Here is a 23,835-nt window from a genome sequence, read left to right as displayed (position 1 = left end):
CTGCCAAGTACTCATCTGCTTCTGGCGCCTAGCGGGTCAGGGGCCACCATGTTCAGGCCTGAGGAACCAGGGCAGGGGGTAGGGTAATAATCAGGAAACTCATAAGCCCATAGATTTAAAACTGAAAGACATCTCAGAGGTCATCTAGTTCAATAATCTCAATTTAGAGATAAGAAACTGAAGCCCAGAGAGGTTGTGATTTGATCATATTCAAAAAAGTATTAAGTAGCAGAACTAAGCTTCAAATCCAGATTCTTTAACTCCAAATCTCATGTTCTTTATACTTTATTATGCTATTTCCTCAGGGTGGAGCACCCAGAGAATTAGAGGACTGTATTTCCCTGGAAGTGGGGGTTAGAGGTTATTTGAAAGATTAAGCATGCCTGGGCTCCTAAGGTGGGACCAGGGCAAAATAGCACGAAGGAAGTTTGAATCCTAAGGATCAAAAGACCCAGCCAACCTCACTAGTCAGAGTTCTTCATTACCTCTTCATTCTCAGTCCAATTCAATTTAACAAACATTTTAAAGTTTCTATCTTAAAAATAATATGAACCTGACACTTTTTTTTTTTGGTGAAGAAAAAACTGAAAACAGCCATCCCAGATAGATGTGCATATTTGTATGTGTGTTGGTATAAGACACAAAATAACTTGAGGGGGGACCAAGAAGACTTTGGGGAAGAGGTATCACCTGAGCTGAGTTTTAAAGGGAGGAAGGATCTTGACAATGAAAAGAAGAAAGAATGGATTTGATGCATGAATTAATTTACAGAACTGGGAGACTGAGTTACAATTAAAATGGGTCAGTTTGTCCTGAAGGTAAAGCATTTGTAGGAAAAGCCATATGAGATAAAGCTAGACAGGTATGTAAGAGTCAGAATGTGGAGGGGCTTAAATACCAAGTGGAGAACATTGAATTTTACCTCAGAGTTAATAAGAAGCATGGAACAACAGAGGTGTGACATGATCAGATTTATGCCTTAGGAAGATTCTTTAGTAGTATTGAGGAGAGAATTAGAAAGGAATGAGACTGAAAGTAGGGAGACCAATGAGGAAGTCATTACACTAGCTGAGGTCAGAGATGATGAGAGCTAGAACTAGGAAGATCACCATGTAAATAGAGAGAAGGGGATAGAAAAGAAAGATGTAGCAGGGACAGGATTGAAATGATTTGGCCACTGATTGGCTATCACTCACCAAATGAGAATTTATGAAGTATCTTCCATTTGCCAAACCCTTCACTAGATGCTGGGGACATAAATCCAAGGAATGAAACAATCCCTATTCTTAAGGACCTTATATTCAAGTGGGGAGACAAGTCCATTTATAAACAAGAGAAACCCCCAAGTTCAGCCCCTTTGTGCATATACAGCATGCTGATTTGATTTACTTCTCATGTGGAAGAAGCTGGGAAATCTTCTGCAAAGATGTGATAACATGTAATGGCAGAGCCCTGCTCCCTAATTCGGAACATGCACAAGTATTATTTCTGGTATGCTTACCATGTGAAGAAAAGGAATCTTTTGATTGGTTACTGAGCTGAAACAGAGGATGTATTCAAAAACCAGCCAAGGCATTTTCTTTTTCCTTCCTGGCTTTGTTTGAGTGAGGGGGCCAGCCCTGCATGGAGAGAAATGCCTCAGGCACTTATGTCCCCACCTGAGCTTCCACCTTGTGGCTCTCCTGTTGCTTATGTTTCTGTTGTCTAGGTTTTTTCCCACTCTTTAGACATTAGAAATGATAATAACTTTGTGAGCTTCAAGATGTTAACAATAAGGAGAACATATCAGAAAAACTGACTGTGCATTTGCAGTCAAACACAAAAGAGTTGTTTGTTTTCTTGGTCTATATGGAGTATTCAAGAATAAAAAAAGCCTTCGGTACAGAGTGGGTTCCTAACAAAGCTAAAGACCACATGGTTATCTTAGATGTGTCCCCCACATGTAGCATATGTTCTGATTTGATTATTCATATTTGAGTCTAATCCCCAAGAGCAAGGTTGGCCATGTCCTCTCACAGCTCTAGGGTTAGCCCTGAGAGGCTGGAGATAATTTTTCTAATGCTATATAGCTTAAGTACTTATTCTCGTATATTTTCTTCAAGATTAGCCACCATCGTGCTTAGTACTCATCATTTTATTTAAGTAAATACTATCACAAGACCTAGCAACAGCTACATTCAAAGATTAAAGTCTTGGAACACTATATATCAAAAAGCAAAAGAACAGCAGAAAATATTATACTCAGCAAAGTTAAATACAATCCTGAATGAGCAAAAATGAACATTTTAATGAACTGTCAAAAATTTGGGAGATATATATATATATAAATAGAGAGAGAGAGAAAGGTGTGTATACATACATATATATATATACACACAGAGAGAGAGAAAGGTATATATATATATATATGGAGAGAGGGGGAGAGAGAGAGAGAGAGAGAGAGAGAGAGAGAGAGAGAGAGAGAGAGAGAGAGAGAGAAAGGTTTAAAAATCTTCTAAATTCAGAAAGAAATAAGAAGTTATGGTGGGCAGAGAATAAGGGAGGGGATTTTAGAGGGAACTTTATTCACATCAAATCTGAGTTAAAGAGAAAACAAATATTTAAAAGAGAATAAAAGTCTTTCTAAATTTAAAAAGAAATGAAGGTGAGGGAATGGGACCAGGGAGAGGTATAAAAGGTGTGTAGATTAACAGGAATAAAATAAAAATATATTTGGAAGATCATAAAAGTCTTCTAAATTCAAATAGAAACAAGATGGGAGGAAGAGTGGGAGGAGAGGATAAAGGAGGGATCTTAGGTGGAGAGGGGTAGGTTAAATAACAGGAGATAGAAGTAAAGCAGAAAAGTCAAGAAGGATAGGAAATAAGAGATATACACATAATAATAAAGATCAGGAGTAGAATTTATTATGTTAAAAAAGCAGGGATAGTAGTCATAATAGACAAAGTTAACGCTAAAATAGATGTAATCAAAAGAGAAAAATAAGAAAACTTCTGTCAGCCATATTAATCAATATTGTTGTAGACTATTTAAAAATAATTAGATAGCATAAAGTTGAAATATTTCTGTGGTACAGGAAATGATGTGTTGGTAGAGTTAGAAAAATATGGAAAGACTTGAACTTATGAAGGAAGATGTTGAGCATCTTTAGAGAGAAGACAAACACAGTCTTACATAGATATATATATGAATGTATATGTGTATGATTATACATATCTATGTATATATAAATATAGCCATGCTTAATGGTAGCCTTCTTGGGGAGAAAAGGAAGAGGAAAAAAGAATAAAGTAAAAAGTGCTCAGCAAAAACAAAAGAAAATCTACAAAGCAGCAAAGATAGATAGCTCTGAACAAAATGTGTATTATTTACTATATAAGCTTTTTTTTTAAAAAGGATATTTATTGCATTATATTTTGAATTTTCTCTTTTGTTCTGCTGTGCACATGGCAATTTTTTCTATTTTTATTTGCTTTAAATAATAAATAAAATTTAAAACTAATTGCTATCAATCAGCTTTTACAAAGGATTGTTTTCTGAGAAGATATAGCAAGAAAAGAAGTTCCAAACACTTCTCCTACACATTCTCTCCTTTACCACCTCTATATTTGGGGAGAATGAAATTAAATTTAAAGAAATATATTTTCTTTCTTTCTTAGAGTGGGATTAAGCAAATACATTTTTTTCTTCCTTTATCCTTCCCTTTTCTTCCTCTTTCCTTTTCCAGCTCATTTTATCGATGAAGAAACTGAAGCAAACAGAACTTAAGTGACTTTGGGGTCACATAACTAGCAAGTATCTGAGGATGAATTTGAACTCAGGCCTTCCTGGTTCCAGGCCTGGCATTCTATCCACTGCTCTACCAGTATGCCCTTAGAGAGGTATTATTCCAAGGATGGATAAAGCAGTTACCATCAAGCTTATTCATTGTATCATAGCAGCTTGGATGGATCTCAGTAACCAGTGTTCTGGTTCAAATTCACTTTTTTAAAGCCTATGCCATTACCTTATTTGTGCTCCATTTCTGACAATTCCCAGCAGGAACTCAAGCTCTCAGAATTTTGGTGTTCAATATTCTGACCTTCTGAAAGCCCATATTATCTCCAAAAGCCCTTCAATTAAAATTAGAAAAGAATAAACCCAAGACCAAATAATTTATTGAGTAGTGGGGGGAAATGGACCAAAGCCTTTCAGGTATCAGGAAGAGGATTACTGACTGTGACAAAGGTTATAAAGAGATCAAGAAGGATGAGAAAACTGGAGAAAAAAAAAAAAAAAGGCCAGGAGTCAGAAGCAGAAAATGGAGAATTTGACAAGGGGAGCCTGAAACTGAAGGTGGGACCCCGAAACTCTCTGAAAACTCCTTCTAGGAGAAATTCTCCTTGAACCCTGCCTCTGAGACCTGCCCCAGGAAACCAAGATAAAGTGGTTTATCTTGGTGGGACTAGTTGAAGTAATCTCATTTAGCTGGACACCCTAGATTTCTATTGACCCCTATTGTTGGCTCAAAACCACTCTCAGTAAGTGGTCTCATCTAGACCTGGGGGGCAGTGACAGCACTGAGGGAATCTCATTCGATTGGAACTTCTATCTCAGATTTCCTTATAAAAAAACGGCAACTTGGGGCTCAGTCCTTGCAGAGGACCTAATATGCCATTCCTGGCATAGCAGCAACCTCTGCTTGCTAAAATGATATTTTCTTTCAGTGTTACCCTCTCTTTATCTCCCTCATCTATTTCTCTAACAAGAATTTATGCTTCTCTGTCGGGATTTCTCTACTAGAAACTTTACTTCTCTGCCAGGACTTTGCTATTAAGGAATTCAGTCTTTCTATTCATGCATAACAAAGGCTGACTTTCCAGTGCCAATAATAAACTTCTTTTTATCAGTCTAGCTTTTCGGGTTGGTAAATTCCTTTATGGAGGACCTCTGCACCACCAGAAGGGGATTCCCACAACTCCCTACCTTGCAGGGAATCCTAAGGGGATTCAGAGGAGCCAAACCTTTTCATTTGGTTCCCTGAAACCCAAACCTGCCACTAACCTCATCATTTAACTCCCTGACCACCAGGAACCCTAATCTAATGTCATCAAATTAAGTATCAGAAACATAGGAAGTCAGCTTTGCTATATTGCAGAATACTGGAGGAGGAGTAAAATACAATAAGGCCAGAAAGATAATTTGAGAGTCCAAAGGACTGAACAAATGAAAAGCATTTTATTAAACACTTTCTATGTACAAAGTCTATTTATTAAGCAACAATTACGTGTCAAGCATTAGGGACACGAAGAGGCAAAAACAGTTTCCCACTCTTAAGGAATTCAGTCTAATTGGAGAGGGCAAAAAACCAAAATTATATACAAACAAGATATGTACAAAATAAACTGGAAATAATTCCAGAAGGAAAGCACTAGCATTAAGGGCAATCAGGAAAAGATTTTTCCAGAAAGTGGGGTTATAGCTGAGACTTGAAGGAAGACTCTGCGAAGCCAGGAGGCAAAGTAAGGGAAGGATAGAATTGTGGACCTTGGGGACAAAGGGAGTGCAAGGTACTAAGGAATAGATAAAATCAATGTCCCTGGATCGTAAGGTACATGAGTGAAGTATGAAAGTTAGAGAGGTAGGAAGGAGCCAAAAATGTGTGTGTGTGTGTTTTGGTAGGTGATAGGGAGCCTTTTTGATTGAATAGGTGTGGAGGCTGGGGTGGGGCAGAGTGCCTCTGATTTGGTGGGATGTGCTCTTTTAAGATTTGATAGCTATCACTTTTCCGCTCCCGGAATGCATGTATTCTTTCAATTATACAATCAATAACATTTAAGTGCCCGAAAATTTTAGGACGACTACTCGTGTCTTCAAGTGAGCTCGAGTCACCACTACTGTCTCTTTTAGTTAGCCTCGCCCCAGTAGAGGTGCCAAAGCACAACAGAACTGAGTACAATTTTAAAATTTACCGCAGCTGAATCAACGTGCTTTATCCATACACACACAATCTTTAATTTCAATTCCAACGCTCGTTTCACTGGGCGGAGACTGGAAATCGAAGTATCAACGCCGAGGTGAATGGGGACGGTTTACCTGAGGAATGGAGTGAGGCCGAAAATGCAAAGCTCCCACAAGTCCCAGGGGTCCTAGAGATACAGAGTGAAAGGTTTTTAATGTAATGTGTACGTATAGAACCAGAGAGAAAGGTATAGAACTGCACATGCGCAGTGCCACAGGTCGGCAGTGTTCGATGCACCAGCCAGTCAAGTTAGATTGTTCAGCGCGCAATCCAGGTAGGAGGCGGAAACGACGCTCTTACGCCGGACCCGGCGTCCTTTCGCTGTCCGGTCTTTTAATCTTTTAATCCCGCCCAAGGTCCGACATTTTTTTTCTCCCAAGCAACTACTGCGGCCTCCTCTCTCACGTGACAAAGGAACACATTCTCGCCCCTCCTCCTTCTCCTCACTTTTGCTTGCTCTCGGTTTTCCGGGATAAAAGAGGCTGTCTTTTTTTTTTTTTTTTTTTTTTTTTTGCCATTGGTGTGGGTGCCGGAGGGATGACTATTGAATGTCACCGTGTTGTCAAATTCATTTTTAGTCTTCTTCCAGCAGGCCTCACCTCCTCGCAAAGTTATATGTTTATATATGTGGGGGAGAGAAGGGAAGTGGATTAACGTGCGAGGAAGAATAAATCTGTTTCTCTATTTAATCCCATTCCTGCTTGGAACGCATTCCCTTCTCCACTGGCATCCGGAAAGTCATAGATACAACCTCAGGTGCTGCTTCCTACAAGAACCCTCATTTTCAGATTTCTTCCTTACTCCCTCTTCAAATTACTACCTATGGACTCAAACAATATACGAGCTGTCTTCCCCTGAAGAAGGTTCCCAGAACACTCCATAGTCAAGTTTACGTGCCACTGTGTGCTAATCACAATTCTCGCTCGGGGACACAAAGACAAAAGCAAAACACGGTCTGTACCCTCCAGCTTTTTGACATTTTTTCCTGATCAGGCAGATAACATCAGCTTTTAGCCCCAAGTAAGATAAAGCCAGTTCTTGCTCTCGAAGAGCTCATAGTTTGGGAAAGAAAAAGGAAACACTGCAATCCTAGGTATTAACTATTTACTACCCAGGGTTCCCAAAGCTCCGGGCGAGGAAAGAAGTACTAACAAGTTAGCATTCCAAGTCGGGCTCATCAACCAAGGCTGCAGTTTTCCTGGAGTGGAGGGGGGAGGAAAGATAAGCAAGAACTGGTAAGTCCGATTTTGAGTCTGCCGGGCTAAGCGCTCGGCGTCTCCCCACGCCAGCTGCGCCGCCTCACGTCCACGCGGGAGAATGCACCGAGGGTGAGAGCCTGGGAAGAGGCGGGCGCTCGGAGGATAGAGAAGCCTAGAGGCCCGGAGCGGATCCTGGGGCTGGGAATGCTGGGTTGGGGGCGTGGAAGGTAGGACTGAAGTCCCGAGGGCTCGCCCTCGCAGACCAAGCGAATCCCGGGCTGCGTATCCGACGATCAAGACAGCCCCAGGTCAATTACGGTGCGGCCCTTGCCCTCTCCTTAGTCCCCAGTGTTTTGCAAAGCTCGCCTGTCCCGGCCTCCTGGTTCCAGAGGAAGCTTGGTTTGCCTGGGATGGGGGGGGATAGGAGTGGGGGGGGGGTGTGAAGAAGGCTAGCTTGTACCCTCAATGGGCTGGGACCCGGCGAGATTAGGTCTTGCCGAGGGAAACGAGGAAGGGGAAGGGGAGTCTAGGATCTTTAGGAACTGGTAAGGACTAGGAAGGGGAGTGGAAAGGCTGGCCGAGGTGAATCGGTGGGAAGAGGTGAAAGAATGAAGGAGGATTGGGGGCGGGCAGAGTTGGGGATCTGCGCACCAATAAGGAAAGTACAGGGGAGGCTGTTAATGCGGGAAGACTGAAATCTGGAGAGGCTAGTGGAGACGTGAATATCTTTCTTTCCTTCTCTTCTCTCCCCCTCTTTCAGTCTAGGTACACTCACTCCACCAGCCATCTTCAGTAGTTCTCAGGAACTGCTTCTTTTGAGGATCAGGTGAGTGTATGATAACTCCTCCCTTCCTCCCTCCAATTTCCCAGTTTGGTTGAGTTAACTTACCCAAGACCATCAACCAAACCTTATTCTCTTATCCATAGCTCTCTTAACCCACATTGGGAGGGATATAAGAAAGCGGTTTGAGGAATATGTTTTGAGGAGAAGTGTTTTGGTGGGATTCACTGTTTAAGGAAAGGCGATGTGATGGGGAGTTGCTTTTCTGTGTAGTGGTGAAGAAATTAAAAGTAGAGCAGGAGAACAGGATGTGTGAAGAAAATCTAGTAGATAGATGCATGTGGTTGGGACTTGGCATGGGATATGGGTATACACTTATACCCATATGGGTATAATCATATGGGTATATGATGTGGAAATATGGGGTTATGGAGATTTGTGCTCCATTTTTGTGGAAAGAGGAAGGAGATGACATAGCAGAGAGTAGAGATACTTCTGCTCTAGGACTCAGGTGAAACTGGAAAAAAGGGTTTGCTTGCTTAGTCATCTTACTTCCTCTTTTGGGCAACAGTACCCGAGGTCAGCTTCCTTTTCAGAAATGAGGTGGGGGAAAAAAGGAATGGAGTATATGTTGGAGAAGAAATCAATGACCTGATGCTAAGATCCTTGTCTCCCTTGAAATCCAAATATGCCTTCCCCAACATTGAGCATAGGATTTGGGAATGAGGGACAATTCTAAGAATCAACAAGGCTTTGACAGGCTTTTGTAGGGGCCTCTCCTGAGATACCTAGGGTGTTTGTTGCCAAGATTTTAAAAAAATGGTAAGAGGATGGGTTCAGTGGAAGTTTTAGAGGGATGTTTTGCCCTGGACTCCAGATTAGATTATTTTGTCACCTTTAGTCTTTTTTGTTATATTCTTATAGAATTATAATTTCCTGGTCAACAGATATTTGAGAGGACTTTTGATGGGTTGTGGATTTTTCTAAAGAGAGGATTCTCTTTGGGACTGCAGGAAATTATAGGGGATCAGTGGCAAATTCTGCCTTATACTGTGCTTTGGTGGGTTATAATCCCTGGCCCTGTCTTCAACTCAGTTTCTGTTTTTCCTACATAATCTGTTCACATATTTGTCTATTTGCAGCCATGGCAAGTGAGAGTTCCCCACTACTAGCTTACCGGCTCCTTGGGGAAGAAGGAACTACATTTCTGCCATATGGAATAGGAGGTCCAGGAGGTGGGGCCCTCCGGAAACTCTCCACCTTCCTTGGTGTTGTAGTGCCCACTGTCCTCTCCATGTTCAGCATTGTGGTCTTCATGAGAATAGGTGAGGAGCTGGGGAAAGATCTAATACCTAAGATTCAAGAAGGAACAGATGGATGGTTTTATGGACAGGCTTTGAGTTATGGGAAAGTCTCTTGCTGAATTAGAAAGACATTGGATTTGGGGTCAGAGAGCCTAGATTTGAATTCCAGATTTGTTACTTATTAGCTGGTTGACCTTGTACAAAGCACATAGCCTGCTGGACTTAAATTTCCTCCTCTATAAAATAACTCGATAATTTAAATGTACCATCTTAGACTAGATGATCTCTTTAAAGGCTCTTTCAAATCTCAATTCTATGAGCCTTCAAATGATAGATAATCTCTATCCATTCTTTGACTTTTGCCCAGGTTAAGTTGGTGTTGGTGCCCTTATGATCCTTGTTCACTATTTCATTCTCTACAAGGACACATTAAACTGAGAGAAATTGGTAGAAAGCATTCTTTTCCCTTGTCAATCCATGATCACTTAGGGGGGTGGAAACATGTACGCCTCTATAACCTTACTTCCCTGTAATCTTCCTTTCCTTCCTTTCCTACAGGATTTGTAGTAGGCCATGCTGGGCTGATCCAAGCTTTGGCCATGCTGCTGATTGCCTACTTCATTCTGGTGTTGACTGTCCTCTCTGTTTGTGCCATTGCTACCAATGGAGCTGTGCGTGGGGGTGGAGCCTACTGTATCCTCCTATGAGAGATGAGCAAGGGGTGGGCACTTGTATTCTCCAGTAGAGATAAGATGAGGCAATAGAGTTTGGGGTTTCATTCAGATGTCAGATCAAAAGAAGTGCTTTTTTGTTTGAAAAGATAACTTGCATAGACTTGCAGATTGGTAGAAGAGTACTGGCCTCTATCAGAATTGCTATGAGTGGCTCACTTCATCTTTATTTTTCTTTAACTTTCCCTTCTCTTGTGTTTTCCCCTTTCAGTCATGATCAGCAGGACATTGGGTCCTGAGTTTGGAGGAAGTATTGGTCTTATGTTCTTCCTAGCCAACATCTGTGGCTGTGCCGTCTCTGTGCTGGGGCTGGTGGAAGCCATACTGGATGTCTTTGGAGCTGGTTTGTTCTCCCAATCCTGGGTCTCCAGAGTGGGGGAGGATCCCTACTCCAAGGTCTTGGGGAGTCTGAGGTGTTAAGATTATTTTTGGTAGAGGAATGCCCTGGGAAAGGGTATGATAGCAGACAATCAGTGAATATTTCTTGAATATCTCTTAGGTACTAAACCCTATGCTAGTAGTAGTAGAGGATAAAGGTTTTTATGATGCCTTCTTTCAAGGAGCTTATATTATAGTAGAGAAGAAGAGAAAGATGAAATAAATATGTAATAGGGAATTGACCATTCAGGACCTATTGCTGAAGCATGGAGATATGTATTGAGCCTGTTCTTCTGAGAATGTTCCAAGTAGAAAGCAGGAACCCCCACTGTTCCTGTCTGAGAACAGATTCACCAAGCACCTATATGTTCCCAAGATGGTGCTCAGCTGGCCCCTACTATACTCACATACAAAAAGAAATGCTGAGTTGTGAGGTGTTCAGTATGGTCCCACAAAAGGAGCACTGGATTTCAATGAAAGGACCTATATTTTAAGCCATACTCTGCCACTTTGAACTCTCTAAGAGTTCACTGAATCTTTAAGAAATTCAGCTTCACCTGTGTGTCATATCCCTATCAACTCTTAATCCCAACTATATTCATATTAGGAAGGAGAGATGCAGAGACGCTCAAGAAAGAATGAAGAGCTGGTTTAGCTCTAGAAAGGACTTCAAATATTGTCTAGTCCGATGCCCTCATATCACAGAAGAAGGAAATGAGGCCAGAAGGAAAGATCATGCTGCCTTTCCAAGAGTTTGTCCAGGATTCAAGTCAACTTTAATTTGACAAATCTCTGTTAATATTTGAAGATAGGGGTCTAAGTCAATTTTGACTTTAACAGGTTCTTAATATAGGATCCATGATTTGTTTTTATTATAACTGATTTCCTTTGTAATCATATGCATTTTATTCTAAGCATTTAAAAACATTATTCCAAGAAGGAGTTCATAGGTTTTACCAGACAACCAGAGGGGTCTGTGGTACAAAAAAAGGTTAAGAACACTTGGTCTAGATGCTCTCTAAGGTCACTGCCAACTCTAACATGTTATTATCCTTTGAAATATTCAGAGTTGTGGTCCTGGCCATGGAACTCACAGTGTGAGATGACATTTATGATAATTAGAATATTTGAATAGTTTTTTGGAGTACTACTTCCTCCAAATGATTCTATCTCTGTCTCTGCCCCCAGAAACAACAGGGCCAGCTGGGATACGATTGCTTCCCCAAGGCTATGGCTGGAATCTGCTATATGGAACAATATTGTTGGGTCTGGTAGGTGGAGTCTGTACCTTGGGAGCTGGCCTCTATGCACAGGCCTCCTTCCTTACATTTCTGCTGGTCTCTGCCTCCTTGGCCTTGGTGCTGATCAGCTTTATGGCTGTGGAGCCCCGAGATGTCACCCTCCCTCTTAGGCCAGGCACCAATGGTTCTTCGACACTCCCCCAGCTGGGCCACTTCACTGGCTTCAACAGTAGCACCTTGAAATCTAACTTGGGTGGTGAGTAGAAGTTGTAACTTGGAACTGTACAAAATCCTGAGATGAGGACTGAGGAAAGAACATTTGGGTATAGGATATTGAGAAAACAGGAAGTATGGTCCCAGCACAGTTCAGTTTAATTCAATAAATCAACAAATGTGTTTTATCCTTCTACTCTGTAGTATGGTGGGATATAATATAATATATATAAAATAAGTATTAGACTTTCTGCTTTTAAGGAAATATGGAAGTAAGATACATTCAAGGAATAATTAAATAATGAAAGACAGTATAAGTGATGGAGTGAATTGTTTAAATAAAGATTGCCACCATGGGTTGGAATGGCAGGAAGAAGTGAGATGAGCTTAAAAGAGAAGGCAAGGTATGCCAGAACAGGAATGAAAAAACAAAAAGACATGTCAAATTTATGGCCAAATAGGAAAGACTACCCTGGCTAGAACAGAGAGACAGACTGGTTGGGGAAGAGGGAAAATGAGAGTTGGAACGTTGGAAGAGAAAGACTAGCATCTTAGCTTCAAGGACAACAAGTGTGGAGGAAGGGCAAAATAGGTGCCTTGGTTCCCAGGAGAAATGTCCATAGTCCCTTCCTCCTCTCTGTACTCTTTTCTCAGCGGGCTATTCCCAGGACTACACCACCGGGGTTACCATGAATTTTGCTAGTGTGTTTGCCATCCTCTTCAATGGTTGCACAGGCATCATGGCTGGGGCCAACATGTCAGGTGAGTTGCTGTTGTCTTTGACCTCCTCAAAGGAAGTGCAAGTCCTAGCAGTGATGAGAAAATGGTTTAATTTCTAGGAGAAAACCACTTGGGGCCAGGAGGCCTGGATTAGTGGTTCAGCTTTGTCAGTTCTTAACTGGGGGACCTTCTCTTCTCTCTACACCATATTTCAAATGGGTATAATAATATTTGGCTTATCTTGCAGAGTTGTTGAAGAAAGTATTTTTATAGATTAATACTCTGTAGAAGGGCCATTGTTGTTCTCTGGCCCTAACTTTGTTCTCACTTACTTAATATCCTGATTTCTTTGAATGGCCAAACTCTAATCTTGGAAAGAAAAACCTTTGAGGTTTGATGGGGACAGAGGACCCTAAAGATTGACACTTCCCCACACTTTGTCACCTAATATAGCTTTCTTTTTTTTTTTCTCAGGGGAGCTGAAGAACCCAAGCCGAGCTATCCCTCTGGGCACTATTGTTGCTGTGGTGTATACGTTCTTCATTTATGCTCTGCTGTTCTTCTTCTCCAGCTTTACCTGTGACAGGTAGGGGGAGTGTGAGGGTAGAACTAAGACCCCAGGTTTTGGGGGTGAAAATGAATGAGAAATACTTGGAGAGAAATTAGATACTTAAGTATAGGCTGGGGCTAGGGAAAGATATCTGGGTCCATAAGGGAAGCAAGGTTCAAAGGAGAATTATGAGCAAGAGAATTGGCTATCTATGTCACTGATTGGAAAAGAGGGTTAGGCGAGAAGTGTCATCTTCATTTCTCTCCCTCAAGGACATTGCTACGGGAAGACTATGGCTTCTTTCGAGGCATTAGCCTTTGGCCTCCAATGGTGTTAATTGGGATATATGCTGCATCACTTTCAGCTTCTATGAGCTCACTCATTGGTGCCTCACGAATTCTTCATGCCTTGGCACAGGATGACCTTTTTGGTGGGTTTTCTTCCTTTCTTTCTTTTTTTAAATTTCTTGTCCTCAATATTTTCCCCCAGATTTTAAGTATTTTTATTTAAAGTTTTGAGTTTGAAATTCTATCCCTCCTTTTATTCCTTGCTACTCCTTCCCCCAGATAGTAAACAATCAAATATTAGTTATATGTGTGCAATTATGCAAAACATTTCCATATTAGTCATTTTTTACAAGAAGCCCTGAATAAAAGAAAAAAAAAAATGAAAGAGAGTGAAAAGAGCATGCTTTGGTCTGTATTCAGTCAATCTCAATTCTTTCTCTGGAGATGGATAATAGCTTCATCATTAGTACTTTGGGATTGTCTTAGATCATTATGTTGCTGAAACTAGCTAAATCAATCACAGTTCTTCATCAAATAATATTGCTGTTATTATGTACAACATTTTCCTGATTCTATTCACTGTACATCAGTTCATGTAAGTCTTTTCAGGTTTTCTGAAATCATCCTGCTTTCATATAGCACAATAATATTCTATTACAATCATATACCACAAATATTATTGTTCTATAAGAAATGACCAGCAGGATGATTTCAGAAAGGCCTAGAGAGATCTATATGAATTGATGCTAAATGAAATGAGCAGGACTAGGAAATCATTATATACTTCAACAACAATACTATATGATGATCAATTCTGATGGACATGGCCCTCTTCAACAATGAGATGAACCAAATCAATTCCAATAGAGCAGTAATGAATTGAACCAGCTACACCCAGCGAAAGAACTCTGGGAGATGATTATGAACCACTATATAGAATTCCCAATCCCTCTATTTTTGTCCGCCTGCATTTTTGATTTCCTTCATAAGCTAATTGTGTACTATTTCAAAGTCCGATTCTTTTTGTATAGCAAAATAACTGTATAGACATGTATACATATGTTGTATTTAACTTATACTTTAAAATATTTAACATGTATTGGTCAACTTGCCATCTGGAGGAAGGAGTGGGGGGAAGAAGGGGAAAAGTTGGAACAAAAGGTTTTACAATTGTCAATGCTGAAAAATTACCCATGCATATATCTTGTAAATAAAATGCTGTAATAATAATTTTTTAAAAAACAATCATATGCCACAACTATTCTCCAATTGATGGGCATCTCTTTGATTTTCAATTGTTAGCTACCAAAAAAGAAGAGCTGCTACAAATATTTTAGTATATATGGGTGCTTTTCTCTTTTTTTGGATGTCTTTGGGTTATATTCCTAATGTAATATTGCTGCATCAAAGAATAGGAACAGTTTTATAGCCCTTTGGGCATAGTTCTAAATTCTTTAGAATGGTTGACCTAGTTTTCCCACATCTTTTCTGATATCCGCCATCTTTTTTTTTTTTTTTCATATTAGTCCCTCAAATAGGTGTGACTGGTTTTAATAGTGTTGTTTTAATTTGTGTTTCTTTGATTAATAGTGAGTTAGAGCATTTTTTCATATGCCTATAAAGAGCTTTGATTTTTTTTTATCTGAAAACTGCCTGTTCATATCCTTTGACCATTATCAATTGGGGAATGAGTTGTATTTTTATAAATTTGATTCAACTTTCTAAGTATTTGAGAAATGAAGGCTTTATCGGAGATATTTGTTACAAAATCCCTTCCCCCAAGTTTTTCTGCTTTCCTTATAATTTTAGTTGCATTGGTTTTGTTTATACAAAATTTTTAATTTTATATAATCAAAATTATCTATTTTGTATTTTGTAATGTTCTCTTTCTTATTTGTTTATACATTCTTTCTTAATTCATAAATCTGACAGGTAAATTATTTCATGTTCTCAATTATTCTGTTTTAATAAGTGTATATCTTCCCTAATTTTGTGGCCTTTCTTGAATCCTCCAGGATTTTCTTGAATTCTCTCTACCATTTATTGCTTCCCCCTTCTTCCCTTTTCCCCTTTGTTATCCTTTGAAATTTTCTTGTTTAACTCTGCCTGTCCTATCTCTTTCCCCTGCAGGGCTAATTCTGGCTCCAGCTAAAGTTGTATCCCAGGGGGGGAACCCCTGGGGAGCTGTGTTGTATTCCTGGTGTCTAGTGCAGGTGAATTGGGGAAACTCTAGACTGTCTCTTTTACTTTTCCTAAATGGTCAGGAAGCTGGGTGGGAAGTCAGTTCTGTGGGAACTAATTTGGCCAAGGGCAGGGGTTGGCATTTGGGTTAGGTGAGAAGATCTAAGTACCTTTTTCCTCTAGGTTATGCTTCTGGTTGGGAAGCTCAACACCCTGGCAGCTGTGGTCACAGTGTTCTATTTAGTAGCCTATGCTGCAGTGGACCTTTCATGCCTGAGTCTTGAGTGGGCATCAGCCCCTAACTTCCGGTGAGGAGCATGGTAACCTTAGATTTTGGAGGAAACATTAAGTCTGGGATCACTGAGTTGGATCATGAGTAACCTTCCAGAGACTTAGAAGGACCTTGGGGATTATTTAATCCAACCCCCTCATTTTACAGTTGTGGAAATTTAGGCCCAAGGAGGTTATATGACATGCCCAACATAGTGAGTGAAACAGATGGAATTTGAATTCAGGTCCTTGGACTATAATCCCATGCTTTTTTGACTGTTCCATATAGACTAGAGAAATCAAATGGGTCACCCAGGGGCACATCCCTAGTAAATGGCAGGGATAGACATCAAAAAATGTCCCATCCGGTGTTATTACTTGTATGTCATGTCTGGGAAAGGATGTAGGGTAGAGAAAAAACTGGATTTGGGTCCCTATAGATTCCTGAAGGAGATTTAGAATGAATTTATCCTAGGCAAAAAAGGGTAAAGAGCAGGAAGTCCCAATTTTTATCTGTCTTTGTCTTAAGTGGTCTGTCTTTCTGTCATTAGCCCCACTTTCAACTTGTTCTCCTGGCACACCTGCTTGTTGGGCATGGCCTCTTGCTTGCTCATGATGTTCCTTATCAGCCCAGGAGCTGCAGGTGGATCGCTGCTGCTCATGGGGCTGCTTTCTGCCTTGCTCACTGCCCGAGGAGGGCCTAGCAGCTGGGGCTATGTCAGTCAAGCCTTGCTGTTCCATCAGGTTAGCAGGGGATGGGAATCAGAGAATTCCGGGTAGGGATTGTGGGGACCTTCCTTATCCTTATCCTTAGTCTTGGGAGGGAATTGGTGACAGGCTTTCAAGAAATGTTGTCCCAAGAGAGATTCACATTGGTACATAATGAGAGAGAGGTGGGTTGGGGGAGTGGCAGGATGACAAATACTGTTTAATTCTGTGTCCTAATCCTTATCTACTGAGGTCCGAAAGTACCTTTTGCGTCTGGATGTGCGGAAGGATCACGTGAAGTTCTGGAGACCACAGCTACTGTTGTTGGTGGGAAACCCACGAGGAGCGCTACCCCTGCTACGGCTGGCCAATCAACTGAAAAAGGGTGGTCTCTATGTGCTGGGCCATGTCAGCTTGGGAGATCTTGGTGAAGACCCCCCACCCCATCCCTAAGTGTTCTCTGATTAGCCCCTACTCCTAAATCCCTTAATTCCCTAGTTCCTTTTAAATATCATTCATGTTCTCTAGCTACCCCTTCCTCTGGGCTTATTGGGGAATGGAAGTAAATTTCCATATAAGAGTTTGAGGATGAAGATGCAGATTTTCTGATGTTTCCCATTCTCAAACCCTCCACTCAGATTCTCTGCCCTTGGACCCTGTGCAGCCCCAATATGAGGCATGGCTGAGTCTCATAGATCGTGCTCAAGTGAAGGCTTTTGTGGACCTTACTCTTTCACCTTCTGTACGCCAAGGGGCCCAGCACCTGCTGCATATTTCTGGTCTTGGTGAGATTCTTTCCCCATCTTCTCTCTCCTCTTTTTTTCTCCCAGTCTTTTCTTCCTGATTCCTGCTGCTAGTTTTGGTTTCCATTTGTGTCAGTCAGAAAATGTTTATAATACTCCAGTTATGGGTAAGGGACTGGGTGAGGCATTGTGGGAAGAATATGAGGCACTGTTGTGGAGATTATAATCTATTTGAGGAAGAAATATATGCACATACACAGATGCAAATAATAATACAAGGTGATATGTGATAAGTTTTAGATGAATGATACAAATAGTTGCTCTAAGAATATTGAGAACAGAGTCAATCAACAAATATTTATTAAAAATCTACTGTGTGCCAAGTATTGAGCTAAATACAGGAATTCAAAGAAAGGCTGTATATTCCTTGCTCTCAAGAAGCTTACATTGTAATGGGAGAGAGGGACTATATTTAAATGACTATGTATAAACAAGATATATACAGGGTGAATTGTAAATAATTTCAGAGAGAAAGCACCAGTATTGAAGAGGTTTAGGAAAGACTTTTTATAGAAGGTGAGATTTTAGTTGAAGCTGCAGGAAGTCAGAAGACAGAGATGTGGAAAGCATAGGAAATAGCCAATGAAAAGATATGGAATAAGGGAGATGGGAGAGCTTTGTGCAAAGAAGAGCAGTAAGATCTACACCCCTGGATTGTAGAGTAGGAAGGGTATAAAGTATAATCAAATTAGAAAAAGAAGGATGGAACCTTTAAAAACTAAAAAAGGCTTTAAAAACCAAAAAGAATATTTTATTTTTAATCTTGGAGACATTTGAAAGCTAGGAAGTTTATTTAATGAGAGTGTGGTGGGCAGGACTGGGTTTGACATGATTAGAATTGTCTGTTACTGGGAGTAGTATCTTCAGTAGTCATAAAGAAATTGGGAAGAGTGAAGGATTTTTGGGAAAAGATAACAAATTCAGTTCTGTACATATGTTTAAACTGTTTATGGGACATCCAGTTAGAAATGTCTGGTAGACAGAGATGTGAAATTAGAAGTGAACAAAAAAATTAGGGTTGGATAAGTAGATCTGAGAATCATTAGAGATAATTGAATCTATGGAAGCTGATGAAATTACTAAGTGAAATAGTATAAGAAGAGAACAGGAAAAAAAAAAAAAAACTTGGCAAAGAGCCTTGTAGAATAGGCCTGACGTGGATGAATATCTAGCAAAGGAGACTAAGGAAAAATAGTCAAATGGGTAGGAGAAGAACCAGGAGAAAATTATGTCATGAAAATCTAGAGAAAAGAGTAAAGGGAAGAAATGAGAGAAAACTAGTTAGAACAAAAACATGAAAGAAAAGAGAATAAAGAGAAAAAAAGAAAAGTAATTATGAAAGATATGTCAGACTTTTTTGGAGGAGAGAGCTAATAAAGATATTGGAATCTTGTATTTTCTATACTTTTTTCATCTGTTGTGATGCAATGGAAATGTGATCTGCTATGGAAAGTCATTTGTGAATGCTTGCCTCTTCTCATTTTCATCAAGGAGCTCATTATAATGTTTTCAAGTTGAAAAAAAATAGCTAAAAAGGATTAATAATTGCTAATGTCTTGTGTTTTAGTAGTGATAATATTATCTGAATTTCCCCCCCCCCCCCCATTTTCTGTTTTTTCTGTTATGTTCAACTCTGACTGAAAATTGGTACCTTGGAATTGGGGAGTGAGGGATGGAGAATGGGATTTGTGTAATGACAACTGTATGTTCAGAATCATTATAATGGGGAGGAAATGATCAGGTGAGACTTTGTTGATCATTGTCGAATGAATTCAGAAGAATTATTAACATCACTAGCAGTTCAGCCTTCTAGTGTTGTTTTCTTAGGTGAGGGAACCAGTGTGAGGTATTGATGAAATAGTGTTCCTTTCCTGTCCCTACAGGCAGGTCAGATCAGGAGATAGCTGGAGAGAGTTAGAAGGAATGGCATCTGTCCTTTACTGGCAGGAATGGTCCCCTGTAGCCAAGTAGAAGAGGCCATCTCAGCAGACCACCACACAACAGTGGAATAGCATCTATCTGATTCTCTGCTGGCAGGAAGAAAAGCCAGGCCAGGAAACTGGCACTGGGTGTATTGGCATCTCTTTGATTCTCCAGAAAGGATCTCTCAGCATCATAACTCAAGTTGACTCCTTTAAGACAGCTCCACCAAGATTCTAAAACAAGTTGCAAAGCCTCCTCTGATTTTCTGTTTCAGTGCAGAGATGGAAAGGTTCACCTTTCTCCAACTTTAGGTGGTGAGAGAACAATAGCTGTCCCTGGAGTTCTTAGCCAATGAAGTGAATTTCTTTCTGGGATATCAGGAATCACTAAATAGAATTGAAAACTTCTCTCAGATGACTGCCCCATCTCCAACAGAATAACTTTTCAGGTTCCTCATTCTCTCTTGCCACTATCTGTTCAGCGGCATAAATGACTCTCTATGATTCACTTTTTACTTAAGTCATAGCTTCCCAGTTTTTTCTATCAATTTGATACTTTTTAAACAAACAAAAAAACACTCCATAGGAGGAGATCTTATTTTCTCAGTTTTGCTCTTTTTGGTCATAAAATATGTAGAAACAAATTAGTGCCCTTCCATTCAACTCCTCTCCCCAGAATCCTGTAGCATGACTTCCTCACTTGAATCATCCAGGTAGGAAAAAGGGTACAAATTGTCCCTTTGAGAGTCTTTTTTGGAATCTTTTATCTGCCTCTCAATTCTAGTTTAGTAGTCAATAACAACAACAAAAATCATTTTGCCCAGAGGCAAATTAAGTATCCATGGCAGGACTTCAATCCTCAGGTCTTCTTGATTCCAAGACAGTATTCTACCCAAGAAGATAGAATGTTTCTCCTGAATAATATCCCATGAAATAATATTTATTAATCTTTAATTGGCCAAACCCTTTAAGACTTTTATTTGCCTCTTTAAAAGGCAGTGTTCTTCTTTAAAAGGACCCTAAGGAATCAAAGAATTGTATGTATATATGTAACACACACTGCTTTTAAACTATGGTCTGTTTCCAGGACTGTGTTCAAAGACTTTCCAACTAAGTAGAACTTGTCAGAATTTGTACTCCACAGGCAGTCTTTGAAAACCCAAGATTTCCATTTAAATTTTGTAATCACTTCCTTTCATGCATTATTAAAGTAGGACTCTTCTATGGTAGGATTTCAATTATTAGGTATAGTCAAATGAGATAGTGTTTGACAGGACTTTGCAGGTTTTCAAAGGTATAATAGTGGCATAAGGATGAGGATATTGAATAATCCACAAAGAACAAAATAAGCTATATTTAGGTGCCTACTAATTAAGTGCAAACTAAGAAATAAGGTGCTGAAAGTCTTTGAAGGAGTCTTATTTTTGTGCATTTTTTTCTTACCTTTTCTGTTCTGCCTTCCTCTTGCCAGGTGGCATGAAGCCCAACACATTGGTCTTAGGATTCTATGATGATGCACAACCTCAAGACCATTTCCTAACAGACCCAGCCTTTTCAGAGCCTATGGAGGGAGGAGGACCTGCTCTAGACTCCTTATTCCCTCCTCCACGAGCCCCTGGAAGTCCTAGGGCACTAACTCCCCACGACTACGTGGCCACCATGGTAGATGCCCTGAAGATGAACAAGAATGTTGTGCTAGCTCGAGCGTGTGGGGCATTGCCACCTGAACGGCTAACCCGGAGCTCAGGGAGTTCCTCCCAATCTCACCATGTGGATGTGTGGCCCCTTAATTTGTTGCGGCCAAAAGGGAGCCCTGGTTATGTGGATGTCTGTGGTCTCTTCCTCTTGCAGATGGCAACTATCTTGAGTATGGTACCTGCCTGGCAAAGTGCCAAGCTTCGAATTTTCCTGTGTCTGGGCCCTAAGGAAGCTCCAGGGACGGTGAGGCAAGGCTCCAGGTATTGCTGAGTCAACTTCGGATCCGGGCAGAAGTTCAAGAAGTGGCCTGGGGTGAAGGAGCCAGAATAGAAGAGGAAGAAGATGAGGGGAACTTTGTAAATGGGAGCCGTGGAGATGCTGAAGCTGATGCACTAGCCATAAGTGCCAATGCCCTAGTTCGGGCACAGCAGGCCAATGGCAGGGGTGATGATCCAGGGAGTCCTGATGGGGATTATAAAAAGGATGGGCCAACTACAGCCCTTACCTTCCTCTATCTGCCTCGGCCACCTGCTGACCCTGCTCGATATCTTAGATACTTAGCTCTGTTGGAGACATTGAGTCAGGACCTAGGTCCAACATTGCTCATCCATGGAGTCACTCCAGTTACCTGCACTGATATTTGACTTTCCTCTTCTTCCTTAGGAGGAATTGAGAGGGGAATGATTAGTCTACTTACCCATCTAAATCATGTGGTTTCTGAGATTCAAAGAGGAGGTTAATTTGGGTTTGCCTCCTAGGGCCAAAATCCCAGTAAGGATATTAAATGGATCATTTTAAGGGGCTTAACTTCTGTCTCCACTGTGGGAAAAGCCCTTCTGCACTGATGGGGGACAGCTCTGTCCCTTTAAATTATGAATGTGTGTGGAAGTGAACTCAACTTTTCCTACTTCAAACCTACTTTACTTTCACTTCACTGGTGCCTTGTTAGGAGGGGCAGGTTCTCCTCATCTTGGGCTTCTGTTCTTTAGCCTACCTCACCATGATCCCTTATTTCTGACACTCACTAATTTCCCAAGGCTTTTTGTATTTTAAATTTCTGTGCTTGCCATGAATAAAAGGCCAACATCTTATGGATTGTCTGGCTGTTGCCTGGTGAAAGTGGAAGAAGGGAAGGAGTTACAGTAGTAAGTAACTGAGAATTGGAGTAAGGGAGTGGGGAAATTGGGCAGTAGGTAATTGGAGGCTTATGTCTTTTTCAATCAGGCCTGGGATACATAAAATCCTGATAAGATCCAGAGATAACACCAGCTGGCAAAGGTAGCAAGCTGTTTGAGGCTTTGGATTGGTCTTATGTGATGCTAATAGCTAAACATAGAATTAAGAGAAAGACATTAGGCAGAAATATCTGTCAGAAACCTTTAGTAGGAGCCCAGTAACAGGGGGAAGAACTACAGTGGATCCAAGAACTCAAGTGGATCCAAGGCAGAACCCAACTTAGTAGTCCCATACTACCTTGAAGGACAAATTTAAGTTATTGCTACCATACTCAGAACAAATCAGGATCTGCCAATGCCATTTTTGGCCCAAGCAAAGATTGATCCAAGCATGTAATTACCACCAACAACCAAAACACTGGGCAAACCAAGGTAAACTCCAAATACCATGAGGAAACACCTTGATTTGATAACACCCCAGAAGTAAATTTTGAGGTAGATTGTGACCCATAAGAAGTCCAAATGAAGCCTCCAGGGAAAAAATATTCTCTGGCTACAATGATTACAGAAATACCTAGGAGAAATTAAAAGAAGAGGGGGAAGGAGAAAAAATGGAATAGGTTGGGAGAAAAGAATAGCAAGCAGAATTGGTACTTATAACACATAATAGAAAGCTTCATTCAGAAATTTAAAAATGTGATTAGATGTGTATACATATATTGGATTTAACATACATTTTAAATGTTTAATATATATTGGATTACCTGCCATCTAGGGGAGAGGGTAAGGAGGAGGAGAATTTGGAGCACAAGGTTTTACAAGGGTCAATATTGAAAAATTATCCATGCATAAATTTTGAAAATAAAAAGCTTTGGGGCAGCTAGGTGGGACAGTGGATAGAACACCAGCCCTGGAGTCAGTAGGACCTGAGTTCAAATGTGGCCTCAGACGCTTAATACTTCTTAGCTATATAACCCTGGGCAAGTTACTTAACCCCAATTGCTTCAGCAAAAAGAAAAAAAAAAAAAAGAAAAAGCTTTAATAAAATTTAAAAATGTATTCAGAATAGGCTAATTAGAAAACAATGACAAGGCAAGAAGAAACATTAAAATATAATTTTAAAAAAATCAAATTTGTCAGAAATAACTGCCCTGAAAAACACATCAAGGTAAATACAAACTAAAAATTATCAGACTGTCTGAAATTCATTACCAAACAAAAAAGTCTAGATAGCATGTTCCAAGAATTAAAAATGAAAAACTGTCTAGAAATCTTAGAACAAGGGATGAAATAAGAGAGAAAACACCAATCATTTCTTGAAAGACATTCTAAAATAAACATTCAAAGGAAGATTATTAGTCAACATCCAAAGCTTACAAGTCAAAGGAGGGACCCAAAAGAGTTCAAGTAGAGAAGAAGTCATAGTAAGGCTCACACAAGACTTATTAGCTGCCACATTTAAGTACCGAAATTGGAATGTGATATTCCAAAAGGCAAAAAATAGAGATTTACAAACAAAAATAAGAAACTAAGTTTTAACTAAGGAAGGGAAGGGATGAAATAAGGAAAGAGGAAGTGGACTCTTAATGGAATATAGAATTTCTGATGAAAAAGCCAGACATTTTGAAATGGAATTGGAAGAGCTATGGGTACATAAATGTATTTACTCAAAA

The 23,835-nt window shown here is 40.3% G+C and overlaps 1 protein-coding gene across 1 annotated transcript; it reads left to right on the top strand.

Moving 5' to 3' along the window:
• Positions 1-7,623: 7,623 nt before the first annotated feature.
• Positions 7,624-22,078, top strand: SLC12A9 (solute carrier family 12 member 9). Its single transcript, XM_051995974.1, is given in 15 exon segments — positions 7,624-8,026; positions 9,124-9,306; positions 9,844-9,978; positions 10,228-10,359; positions 11,583-11,891; positions 12,503-12,610; positions 13,043-13,154; positions 13,391-13,548; positions 15,536-15,618; positions 15,770-15,894; positions 16,408-16,600; positions 16,817-16,991; positions 17,203-17,349; positions 20,761-21,225; positions 21,228-22,078. Coding segments are annotated over 14 exon segments (2,727 nt in total). The 5' UTR covers positions 7,624-8,026; positions 9,124-9,125; the 3' UTR covers positions 21,632-22,078.
• Positions 22,079-23,835: the final 1,757 nt, after the last annotated feature.

The sequence above is a fragment of the Antechinus flavipes genome, chromosome 4, assembly GCF_016432865.1.
Source record: "Antechinus flavipes isolate AdamAnt ecotype Samford, QLD, Australia chromosome 4, AdamAnt_v2, whole genome shotgun sequence".
Taxonomy (NCBI): Eukaryota; Metazoa; Chordata; class Mammalia; order Dasyuromorphia; family Dasyuridae; genus Antechinus; species Antechinus flavipes.
The sequence above is the reverse complement of the archived record's forward strand: the minus strand, read 5'-3'. Positions and strand labels throughout refer to the sequence as shown.